The sequence below is a fragment of the Chinchilla lanigera genome, unplaced genomic scaffold, assembly GCF_000276665.1.
Source record: "Chinchilla lanigera isolate Chin_1 unplaced genomic scaffold, ChiLan1.0 scaffold00083, whole genome shotgun sequence".
Lineage (NCBI taxonomy): Eukaryota > Metazoa > Chordata > Mammalia > Rodentia > Chinchillidae > Chinchilla > Chinchilla lanigera.
Genome location: NW_004955484.1, coordinates 8,570,518 through 8,582,978, shown reverse-complemented (window position 1 = coordinate 8,582,978; position 12,461 = coordinate 8,570,518). Strand labels below are relative to the sequence as shown.

At 46.2% G+C, this 12,461-nt stretch overlaps 1 protein-coding gene across 6 annotated transcripts in view; it reads left to right on the top strand.

Annotated features, from left to right (window-relative positions):
• Dus2 (dihydrouridine synthase 2) overlaps window positions 1-12,461 on the top strand; it is a 45,973-nt gene that overhangs the window by 27,009 nt on the left and 6,503 nt on the right. For all 6 annotated transcript variants that reach the window (XM_013503874.1, XM_013503876.1, XM_005403588.2 and 3 more), the window contains 5 exons: window positions 1,618-1,665; window positions 7,079-7,144; window positions 7,326-7,396; window positions 9,657-9,743; window positions 11,121-11,289. In XM_013503874.1, coding sequence (XP_013359328.1) covers window positions 1,618-1,665; window positions 7,079-7,144; window positions 7,326-7,396; window positions 9,657-9,743; window positions 11,121-11,289 — 441 coding nt within the window. The remainder of the gene's footprint in view (window positions 1-1,617; window positions 1,666-7,078; window positions 7,145-7,325; window positions 7,397-9,656; window positions 9,744-11,120; window positions 11,290-12,461) is intronic.

The following is a 12,461-nucleotide window of genomic DNA, read 5'->3' as shown; positions in this document are numbered from 1 at the left end:
CCGAGCATTAGCTGCTGCCTGGCTCACTGCAAATCCTGACACAGGGCTTGAGCAAAGGCTCTACCCACCACATGTGTGCCCATCACAATGATCTAGGCGATGGCAGCCGCTCTGCCTCTGGGATCACAGAATATACTAAGGAAGACACACAAGAAACTAGGGACATGGGTTCCTTCTGGGGAAGGAAGCCCGTTTTTATTTGATTTCACAATAGGTAATAAATTCCCACTGCAGTAGTGCTATTCAAACTAACAGCTGGCACATACCTGATATCAGCTCATCAGAACTCGTATGCTATAATGGTATGTACCAACCAAATATCTTCTGTGTTATGGTTCAAAAACTGAAGCCAAATTAAAAATGTAGATTGAAAATTCTTCCATTCCTCAAGGAGGAGGATTCCTCATTCTTCATAGTCTTTTTTCAAGACAGGTTCTCACTATATAGATTAGGTTGGTCTTGAACTCACTATGTAACCCAGGCTGGCCTTGCACTCAACAATCCTCCTGCCTCAGCCCCCTTAGTGCTGGGATTACAGGTATGTGGTATTATGCTTGGTCTCTGAGCTTTTGTTTGTTTTCTCCCCTTTACTTCATTGTTTTGTTTTGTTCAGTGTTGTGCATCCAACCCAGTTCCTTACACGCATGCTAGACAAGCACTCTACCACTGAGCTACATCCTCCACCCTTTTTTATTTTGAGACAAGATCTTGCTAAGTTGCCCAGGCTGGACTTGAATTTGTAGTCCTCCTGCCTCAGCCTCTTGAGTAGCTGAGATTGCAGGCATTTACCACAGAGCCTGGCTAATAGATTCATATTTTTAAAGCTAGCTCCCCTCCCCATTATTAAAGCAATGTAGAACTTGTCTAGAACTTGAGAAATGTAGAAAATTATTTTTAAAAGCAAGAAAATTATTGGTGAATACCCCATCATCGAGAGACAATCACTGTTGTTATTGTGGAGATTGAAGTAGCTTCATGAACTGGTGTTTTCTATTTGTAGAGGCTTTTGTTAGAGTTTGGCATGAAGCCAGTTCTTCGGGACTGGCACATTGTGGCTGGCAGAGAAAGGCCTCTACAGGGTTTGTGCCTCTGAGAGACTTTGTTAGTGGCATAGGTACCAAGAGTTGGAGGTGAGGGTAAAAGGTATATTTAATCTCTTTGTAAAGGGAGGTGTGTTTATTTTTTTTTTTTCCTTTTTTTTTGGTTTTTTTGGTTTTTCTCCGGTACCGGGAGCCGAACTCACGACCTTGCGCTTGCCAGGCAGGCGCTTTTGCCGCTGAGCTAAACCCCCAGCCCCAGGGAGGTGTGTTTAAAAGGCGTTGAAGGTGGTAGAGTTTAGTTTATTAAGACACTGAGTATGGCATGGGAATTTTGTAGAATCCACTTCTACATAGTCCCATGGGTTTTGCCAGGGGGATGAGAATGATGACTTTTAGGATTCATCCAACTCCAATCCCTGATTATGGGGGCTTGGATGCTGCTGCATTACTACTTGGTTAGGAGAAATGCCATTGCCAGTAAACCTTGACTACCGGTTTGCCATACCATGTTGTCACACTACAGAGAGGGGCCCTCCTTCCCCAGCTATAAGAAGACCTTCTGTGTGCTTCTCCTTAGGGAGGAATGGGAGCTGCTTTGCTGTCAGACCCTGACAAGATTGAGAAGGTAAGTCCTGCATGAGCAAAAACAGCATCCTCAAGCATGACTGTGAACTAGAGTTGCCTGGAATGCCTTCCCCTGTCTGTTCCAGATTCACCAAAGTGCATCTAGCCTCTCCACTTGTAGCCTGCAAAAAGTGTGTAAAACTCTGTGCTTTTGACATGCAGCTAGGCCGGAGCCAGCCTGCAGCAGGCTTGAGTTCCATAAAAGCCTGGAGCTGGAGACTCTCAGCTGACTAAGAGGGCCTGAAGACTTGGCTATAGGTTCCTTTATACTGGCTCTCCTTCTGGGAGATCATGAGAGTACAGTCTAGCCCATCTGTATGAGGACAGGCTTAGTGTCTATGTATATAGAAGTGGGTGGTCCTCTCCCAAGGGGCTGGATTTAAGCAACAGGGGCTCCCCTATGCACTCAAAGAACCTACCACAGCCTTTTAAGAGCAAGCCAGGGCAGGATCATATGTGACAAACTGAACTTAATCTTCATTTGCTCCCTCTCCTTTGCTGATTTTGTAGATAGGCTTAATAAGGCCCTGACCTTGCTAGCCAGTTCTATAGGCTGCCAGGGCATAAGGGGATGACATTTCTGCCATACTATATACACCTTTTACAGTCCACCAGCCCTCAGCTTATTGCCCCTCTTTGCTCTTTCGTTTTTCTTTCCATTCTTCATTTTCACTTCCCTGTCTGGACTTTGAGCCTCAAAGTGCTACCCACAGGCTACAGTGACTTGGGACTCAAACACAGTAAAAGCTCCCATAGTTTGCTCTGGCTGTTGCAGTTGAATTCAATATTCTTTCCAGCTCTCTCTGGAACATAGAAGGACCATAGTGTTCTGGCTGGGTGCCTGCTCATTCTTTAACGCCATATGTAGCAACAGATAGAAGTCCTTCTAATGTGCTTGTAATATATTCTTACCATTTGTAGGGTAGGAGAGTTTCCTTTTCTAAGTACATTAGAAGTAGACAGGGAAGAAATTTGTTATCTCTTTTTTTTAAGATAGTGTTTCACTATGTTTGTCCAAAGTGATCTCAAACTCATGGGTTTAAGGGAGCCTCCCTCCTGCTTTAGCCTCCCAAATATGTACCACCAAGTTTGCCTGTTATCCTTTGATCAAGACTAATAAATGAAAGCACACAGAGATAAAAATAATTTGCACAAGATCAAGTTGCAAATAACTGGCAGACAGAGCCAGCTTCAGAGCCATAGTCTTGTGACTCCTAACCCAGCATCAATTCCCCTTCTCAATGACATCTTAAAGGTCCTGGGATTAGGTGTCTAGCCACAGTTTAGGAGGCACCTAGACTTCCAGTTAGACAGACCTGTGCAGCATGGAGTGGAACTCAGAATGGTCACCACGTGTAAAAGAGGGTCTCCCAGCAGGGCAGTTGTGGTTTACAACGTAAGCATGCAGGTATTTTCAGTATCCTCCAGCCTAATGCCGTTGGCTCTGTCATCTCCATCGCTCCTCTTTGAATGACGCGTGTTCACCCATGAGGTAGCAGAGATGCACTCCACCTCAGAAGCTTAGTTTGTTCTGCTGCTTATCTGGTGGGGGCGGTCACATGGGCCAATTCGGACTAGTAATTGGGGTTCACCTCTTGGAGGGGAAGTTGCAGGGTTGTAGGCTTTCACAGTAAAGCCAGATGTGACATTCAGTTTAAACGTAGTCTGTGCTGAAAAACTGAAAAACTGGGCAGGAGCTTGATGGGTTCTGTAGACATGATGTTTTAGGCTTCTCTGGTTCTATCATAAGAGTGTGTCTCAGGGCCGTCTGCAGAAATTTTCTGAAACTAAAGATACTTGTGTGAGATCATGAAAAACTTTGGAAATATATAGTGATGATGGTTGCACAACATTGTGAATGTAATGTTACTGAATTATGCACTTAAAAACGTCCAAGTGGTGCACAGTGGCAAATAGCAGTAATCCCAGCCACTCAGGAGGCTCAAATCCCAGGCGGGAGGATCAGTCTGGGCAACCTGGCATGACCCTGTCTCAAAATAAAGAACTAAAAAGGGCTGTGGATGTAGTTCAGTGATAGGTTGCATGCCTAGCACCCAAAAGCCCTGGGTTTCATCCCTAACACCATCCCTTTTTTTTTCTTGCAGGGTGGGGATTGAAGCAAGACACTTCATACATCCTCAACCCCTGTTTTATTTTTTATTTTGGAGCAGGTTCATGCTAAGCGACTAAGTTAGGCTAAATTCAAATTTGCATCCTGCCACAGCCTCCCAAAGTGCTAAGATTACAGGCATAAGCCACCATTCCAGCAAGAAAAAAATGTGTAAAATGGAGCCCTGTAGGAATGCGAGGGTGACTTAAGGATGTCTTTGGTGAAGATTTTGAAAATTTGATCTTCACAAACTGCTTGGATCGTTTAAAATTCCCAGGGATCTGAGGAATACTGAAATACTGTAATTGCCTTTGGACAATCCATAAATATATGTTTAAGACAAGAAAAGTTCAAGATGGAAAGTTTTATGCCATAGATTATTTTTATCTCTCTGTGCTTTCGTTTATTAGTCTTGATCAAAAAAGATAACAGCCAGACATGGTGGCACATGCTTAGGAGGCTAAGGCAGGAAGGATGCTTGTTTAGCCCCATAAGTTTGAGATCCAGCTTTTAAAAGGGGCAGGGTGGATGTGGTGGCTCATGCCTGTAATCCCAGTGCTTGAGAGGCTGAGGCAGGAGGATTGCTGTGAGTTTGAGGCCAGCCTGCGCTGCATGAGTGAGTTCAAGGCCAGCCTGCACTACATAGCGAGACCCTGTCTCAAAAAAAAAAAAGGTAGTGGGGGACACTTGAGAATTTTCTATACCTTTGGAGTAGAAAATGGTGGACAGGGGAGTCAGGGAGTCAGTCAACCCTGTCTCCTTCGTGTGGTCCTCAGAACTGGCTAGGGCCTTTGGTTTTCCAATTTCCTTCCTGGGCCTTAATGTGACATGAAATAAACAGAAGTACTGAAGAAAGTAGTTAGAGATGCTTGGATAGAATTGGCCAAAGGGAAATTCCACCAGATAGAATATTGGATCAGATCAGCTGGAATATCATAAATCACCAAATATCAGTAGATGCCAAGTGAGCACTTGGCCGGTGTTACAGCTTAGTGGCACAGTGCCTGTCTGGCAAGCGTGAGGTCCTGAGTTCAATTCCTGGTACCATTCCCCCTCCCTCCCTGCCTGCCCCCGCAAAAAAAAACAAGTGAGAACTTATACGGGAAACTTTGAGCTATGTTGCTGTGAGCCTGAAGAGTAGACTGAGTGAGTGAGATTTTTTTTTTTTAAGTCCTGGAAATTGAACACAGGATCTATACACTGAGCTACATCCTGGCCCATTCATTTATTTATTTATGTCTTTTTGAGGCATTGTTTCACTATGCAGTTCAGGCTGGCCTTGAACTCACGTTGTAGCCCAGGCTGGCCTCAAACTCACAGTGATTCTCCTGCCTCAGCCTCCCAAAGGTTTAGAGGTGTATGCCACCATGCCCGGCCCCTGGCCCTTTCAATTTTAATTTAATTTTATTTTTATGTTGCGACAAGGTCTCACTTAGTTCTTGAGTTGCCTGGGTTGTACTCAAACTGCTGATTCTCCTGCCTTAGCCTCCCATGGTGCTGAGATTATAGACATGTGCCGTCATACCCAGCTGAGAGAATTTTTATGGTGTGTCCTAGAGGACCTGGCAGTTCCCCCTTAAAAGTTAAGTGCCCCTTTAAGGCTTGTTAGGATGACCATAGGACTTCAGGCCGAGTTGGTTTTCTGAGGCAGCACTTGGATACCAGTTGTGCCTGGTAGAGAAAGCTCTGTCTTGCTCATGAACTGTCCACCTGTACCTGAAAGAAAGGTCTCCTCTTACTGGTTCTGGCAAATGGCTCTCTGATGCTTCTGCCTGCCTAGACTCAGAATCGGTGACAGCTGCCTGAGTATCCCCTTTGCTGTGCCAGACAAAAGTCCAGTCTTTAGAAGAGGGCTCTGGAGATCACCTTGCCTGGCATGAAGCTTTTGATGTGAGAAGACAATAGCAATGGCATAGGCATGCAGTGTCATATGCCCCGGCCCTGTCTTTCACTGTACTGGAAATTGGGCCCAGGCATGCTCTACCACTGAGCTACATCCCCAGCCCCTATCTATCTATCTATCTATCTATCTATCTATTTATTATTTTTATTGTGAGACAGGATCTCACTAAGTTGCCCAGACTGGCGTCAAACTTTTGATCCTCTTGCCTCAGCCTCCCAAATAACTGGGATAACAGGCATGTGCCGATACTCCTTACTTATATATCTCTCTTGATCACTGATTCTTCTGTGGTCTGATCTTACCACCTTCCTAACACTTTCCTATAAAACTTCTTGATCTTTCTTTGAAATACTTTTCAATTACTATGGAATAAGCACTTTATACTTTGTTGAAAAGAAAATTTCTTTTGGCAGTACTGGGGATTGAATCCAGGGCTTTGTGCATGTTAGGCAAGTGCTGTACCATGGAACTACATCCCCAGCCCTTTTTCATTTTATTTTGAGATAGGGTTTCACTGTTGCCCAGGTTGACCTCAAACTTGCAGTCCTTCTGCATTAGTCTCTCACATAGCTGAGACTACATTACAGGCATGTGCCACCACACCCTGCTGAATATGTTGTCTTTTGCTTTACCAGTATCACCCATGTATATCTGACTGCCCTACAGAGAAGGGTACATGAATACAGAGCTCAGGCCCTGAAACACCTTCCTGCTTCCTCACTCTGCAGGCCCTAGGACTGCACTCAGGGAACATTCCCTTTCTTTTACCAGGAAAGCAGCTGTCAGTCATGTGTTTTAATCAGGGGTAGATCTCAGAGTCTCAGTGAGGATGGAGTGTGTTGGGCAGAGCTTTTTGGAAATACATACTTCTAAGCCCTTGCCCCTACAGACTCATTTAGGAAATAAAAGGATAGAATCGGAGAGTACTGGGAATCAAACTCAGGGCCTCACACTTGCCAGGCAGGCCCTGTGCCACTGTGCTACATCCCTGGCTCAAGTCTGTGTTTCTTAAGCTTTCCAGGTAACTCTGATGTTTGCTCTGGCAAAGGATCACTCTTTCCACACAGGAATATATACAGATCCATTCACTCATTCTTTGTGTGTGTGTGTGTGTGTATGTGTGTGAGAGAGAGAGAGAGAGAGAGAGATCTATCATCTATCTATCTATCTATCTCACTGGGTGCCAGACAGGGAACCACTGGTGCTGGATCTCTAACATAGAACTGAGGCAGACTCCTTGCCTCATGTAGTGTATACATACCCACACATACCAGATACCTGTATGTACTTGTGCATGAACAAATTGTCCATTCCACTGGAATGCACAGGTCTATAGCAGAGTTAATTAGTACAAGTAGTGTGGTAGAACCGGTAGGTGCTCCTGTGTGCTTCTCTTTACAGATCCTTAGCACGCTTGTCAGAGGGACATGCAGACCTGTGACCTGCAAGATTCGCATCCTGCCGTCGGTAAGGATGGGGTGTTACATTTGAAGGTCGGTCCTCTCTGGCTATGTTGCACTTGGGGGTGTGAATAATTCATAAGGCACTGAATTAGGTTTGGTGGAGGGGTGAAGCTGAGCCCACATGAAGGAGCTGGCAGCTGCTCCCCTGGGACCTGAGTAACCACACTGTAAATCTTCTTCCTCAGCTAGAAGATACCCTGAGCCTTGTAAAGCGGATAGAGAGGACTGGCATTGCTGCCATTGCAGTTCATGGAAGGTGAGTGATCACTTTTCTAGTGACTGACTGGAGAGATTCCTCAGCCATTGATCCTCACCAGACCACATATGACAACCAACTTCTCTCCCATGTATTTAGCCTATGCCTTCCTAGCTAGCTCTTTGACATCCTGTGAGTTGAAGGGGTACTAAATAGGCTTGTATTTTCTGTGTCATTCATGGAGCACCTCTTGTGCTAGGCCTGCTCTGAGCTTTATTTTTTTTTAAGTTTTTGGTGTTTTGTTTTATTTTGAAACAGGGTCTTACTGTGTAGTTCAGGCCAGCCTTGAACTCATTGTGTAGCCCAGGCTGGTCTCGAACTTACAGCAATTCTCTTGCCTCAGCTTTCTGAGTGCTAGGAATAAAGGCATGTGTCACCACCCTTGGCTTACTCTGACCTGTAGAGACATAAGAGAAGAGAGAAACACCCTACACACAGGATGTGGACGTGGTAGAGATGGAGTGATTTGCTCAAAATCGTATCAGGCAACCAGGAAGTGGTGGAATTAGAACTCTAGCTCTGAATTTCATTTTCTTTCCATTTTATTGAGCAATGGCTTCCTTCTTGAATGACCCCAGGAAAATGGCCATCCTTTTAAAGGCACTGCCTCCCCAGGCGTGGAGGCGCATGCCTGTAATCCTAGTACTTGGAGGCTGAGGCAGGAGGATTGTTGTGAGTTTGAGACCAACCTGGACTACAAAGAGAGCTCATGGCCAGCCTGAACTGCATAGCGAGACCCTGTCTCAAAAAAGACAAAAAAAAAATGAAAATAAAAAATAAAAGAAAGGCACTGCCTCTTTTGCCTGCCCTTGTTAGACTACCATTGGTTCCAAAGACTTCTTTAAACAGTCCTTGTGTCTGTAGCTAATGTGCTATCTGCAGGCAGCTCAGGCGTTTCTGAAGGCTGCCCTTGGCATCCCAGTCAAATCTGCTTCCTGTGTCCAAGATGTGCTTTGGTACAGAATCCTAGTCAGTATACTTCAGTTGGTAACTTTGCTCCTCTGACCAATGTCCCATTTGGGTTGAGGGATCTTATAGGAGCAGCCCAGGTTGCTGGTTGTGTCTGTCACAGCATTTTCAGAGGACACCCAGAATTCCAACAGAAAAGTAGGCTTCTCAAGTTGAAGCCAAGAGAGAAAGGTAGAGCCATACATTTATGCATGTATTCTCCTTCCTGAGTCAGTAGGCTTTGGACTCCCAGCTGTCTGGTTTCAAATCCCAGCTCTGCAGTCTATTAGCTGTGCACTGTGGGAAAGTCAACCTCTCTGAGTAGCACTTTCCTCGTTTGGAAATTAAGATATTATAATAGGATTGTTCTGAAGCTTGTATGAAATTGTGAATAAAAGCCTTAGCACACTGCCTGACATACAGTATTTTCTTAAGAAAGAAAGCTGTTACTTTTGTCAGAAGCTGGAAGTACTAGGAAGTCCAATTTGGGTGAGTTTAAGGAAGGACTTTCATCGGAGCTGTTGAGAATAGGCTAAAACTGGGAATATAGGAAAGTAGAGGTACAGCTGGGTTAGCGGAGCCTTCTGAAGAGTCGAGGAATGTAGCAAAGGGAACACACTCGGATGAGACCTGTCAGTCCCCTTTCCTGCTTGTCTCTGAGCACAGCTCAGCTGAGGCCTGTCCTCACTGTGCCTAAGACTTGCTCGGTCATACACAAGAGCTTCTTGCAGTTGACCTTGGAGGGGCCCCAGGTTGTGTCCTGCCTCTCCTGTGGCTTGTTGTCTGTCACCTGCCCTGGCTGCTCTGGGAGTGAGCCCTGTCCTGCGTCAAGTGCTTCTCTTCAGGATCAGCTGTACAACTTGGCCTCAGCATAAGCAGCTGTGTGGGAGTGGCCAGCCTGAGCAGCGGCAGCTGTTCCCAGCCCCTTGGGGAGGGGAGGACTGGGGCAGTAGTGGCAGCATTCAAATGGCAATGTCTGTCGTCTCTGGCAAAGGCAAGGGGATGCCAAGGAAAGCTACATCACCTTGCCAGCCAGGCCACCGTACTGGCCCCCTAGAGCATGCCACACCTGCAGTCTTCTGAGAGCTGGACTTGCCTTCTCAGCACAAGTCTATGCTGCCCTGTCTCTCACAACAGCACTCTTCCCCAGGGGTCAGAAAGGCCATGCCCTGCAACTTGACCCTGATGTCCATATGGCTGCCTGAGGTTCGGTAGGGAGGCCTATAAGGTTTGGCTAAGGTAGTCTTTTGTGAGCAGTGACATGGCCTTTGGCAGTCAGCCCTCAGCCCCATCTCATTTCTTTATCTCCAAGGAAGCGTGAGGAGCGGCCTCAGCACCCTGTCAGCTGTGAAATCATCAAAGCCATTGCTGAAACCCTCTCCATTCCCGTCATAGCCAAGTGAGTGTCACTTCCTCCTCCTTTACTTTTTGTGCCCCATCTCGTTCAGAAAAGACTTGCTGGCATACAAAAAAGTGAAATGAGAGACCATTTAAAAATGACCATAATTGCCAGGCATGGTGGTGCATACCTATAATCCCAGCATTTGGGAGGCTGAGGCAGGAGGATCACTGTGACGTCAAAACCAGCCTGAACTACATAGTGAGTTCAAGCCAGCCTGAACTACATAGTGAGACCCTGTCTCAAAAAGAAAAAAATAAATAAATAAAAGAAACAAGAAAAAGCAAGGAAGGAAGGAAGGAAGGAAAAAGAAACCCAGACAAGCATTCTGCACAGCTTTCGGTCTGCAGGTGTGAGATACTGATGAGCAGCCCAAGGCTACTCTGTGTCCGGCTCAGAGCCTCAGCCTAGAAAGCCTGGCATAGAGAAGCTCTGACAGAAGACATGCATGACTGGTAGGAGGGAGGAGTTAAGGATAGACATAGGAGCCAGGCGTGGTGGTGCACGCCTGTAATCCCAGCAACTCGGGAGGCTGAGGATCGTTGCGAGTTCAAGACCAACCTGGGCTACAAGGTAAGTTCAGGACCAGCCTGAACTGCATAGTGGGAGCCTGTCTCAAAAAGACAAAAAAAAAGGTAGACATGGTAGCCAGAGCCTGCATCCCCTGGCAAAAAGTTTCAGAGGGGTTTGGAGAGGGCAGAGCTACTCAAGACCCTGGAGCCCCTTGCTTCTGTTGTCACCTGAGGGTCCTTCCCACAACACAGCTATCACTTAACTGAGGCTGCCACCTGACCCCTGATAAAATCGATAAACACAGAGATGTTTCTGAGAAGGCCCTAGGAGCAGCAAGGGGGGAGAGGAATTATGACCAAACTGGGCCTCCTTTCCTCCTCTCATCATTAACAGTGTCCCCTTCCCCTTCAGAGATTTGACCTAATCCTTAGACAGCACATGGGTAGCATGGGGGTTTTCTCTGGCGCCTATATCCTAGTTTAAGGCCACTTTTTTTTTGGTTTGTTTGTTTGGTTGGTTTTTTGGTTTTTTTCCAATACTGGGAATTGAACTCACGACCTTGCGCTTGCTAGGCAGGCGCTGTGCCGCTGAGCTAAATCCCCAGCCCCTGGGCCACATTTTCAAAAGTAGCTTTGACCATTGTTTCAGATGTGAGAGAAGGAAAGTAAAATTTCTGGAATATCTGTTAAGTTCCAGGCATGACCTAGGCTATTTTTCATATATTATCTCACTTAGTGCTCTTAATGAAGAATGCATTATAATTGCCACTTGTTGAGGCTCTGATAGCTGAAGGGACTTGACCAAAGCTACACTGTTAGTAGGCTCTGTGTTGGGAACACCCCTAGCCCTCCTGTTGCTTTTCAGTGGAGGATCTCATGATCACATCCAGCAACATTTGGACATAGAGAACTTCCGACAAGCCACCGCTGCCTCTTCAGTGATGTTGGCCCGAGCAGCCATGTGGAACCCGTCTATCTTCCTCAAGGATGGTCTTCGTCCCCTGGAAGAGGTCATGCAGAAGTACATCAGATATGTACGTCTCTGCACTTTTTAAAAACCCCCATTTCTTACTACCTGCTATGCTCCTACAGAAAAAAAGCACCCTGTGGGGGCCTCCAACTGCCAGCAGTCCCTGTTGCTGCTCTCTTTTTCTTCCTCTTTTTGTTTGTTTGTTTGTTTGTTGAGACAGAGTCTTGCTATGCAGCCCAGGCTGGCCTCGAATTTGTAGCGATCCCTTGCCTCAGCCTCCCAAGTACTGGGACTACAGGAGTACGCCACCATGCCCAGCTCCCTCTCCTTTTCTTTTGAGCTCTTCAGTATAGGATTGGGTCTCCCCAGCTGCCATATGAAAACACTGGTTCATGTGCCCCTGCCATCACCCACTTCTAAAGCTTGAAGAAAGTGGAGGTGATAGCAAGGACTTTCCAGATCCAGGGTACTGCTGAAGCCTGAAACACATTGTTCTCTTTCTCTATCCCAGCCCAGTGTACACACGTCCCTGCACATGGACAATGAGGTTCTGTGTCACTGAAAACAGGCATGCTTCAGGGTTGGCACAGGTGCAGCCTCAGCCAGGAGGAGCCATTGTAGTTGTTTCTAGGGACAGATTATTTCCATGGAGATGTATCACCTGATTTACCTCATCTGTCAAAATATAAAACTTCCCCTCTCCTCCCATGCCTGGGACTGCCTATGCTCTGTGCTGGGGTCTGAACCAAGGGCCTCAGGCATGCTAGGCAAGTGCGATAGCTCCATCCTCAGCCCTCACTTCACTATTGCTCGCTGAGTATGGTGGTACACAGTAATCTAGGACTCAGGAAGCTGAGCTAAGAGGATTGCTGCAAGTTTTAAGACAGCCTGGGATACACAGTGAGTTCAAGGCCAGCCTGAACTATATAGTGAGACCATGTCTCAACTCCCTTTTCCCTTCCCTGCAAAATTACTTTTCTGTTGCTGTTTCCCAGAATGTTTTGCTGTGAATTAGGAAATAGCCTAACTTTTAACTCTTTTCATAGGGAAGAGCTTTTTCCTTTTTTTTTTTGAAGTTAGGGTCTCACTATGTAGTTCAGGCTGGCCTTAGATGGTCTCAAACATGTAGAAATCTTCCTGTCTTGGCCTCCTGAGTACTGAGATTACAAACATGAACCACCACACCTGCTGGGACTGGCTTTTTGTAAAGCAGTTTCTGCTCATTGGGAGCTTGAT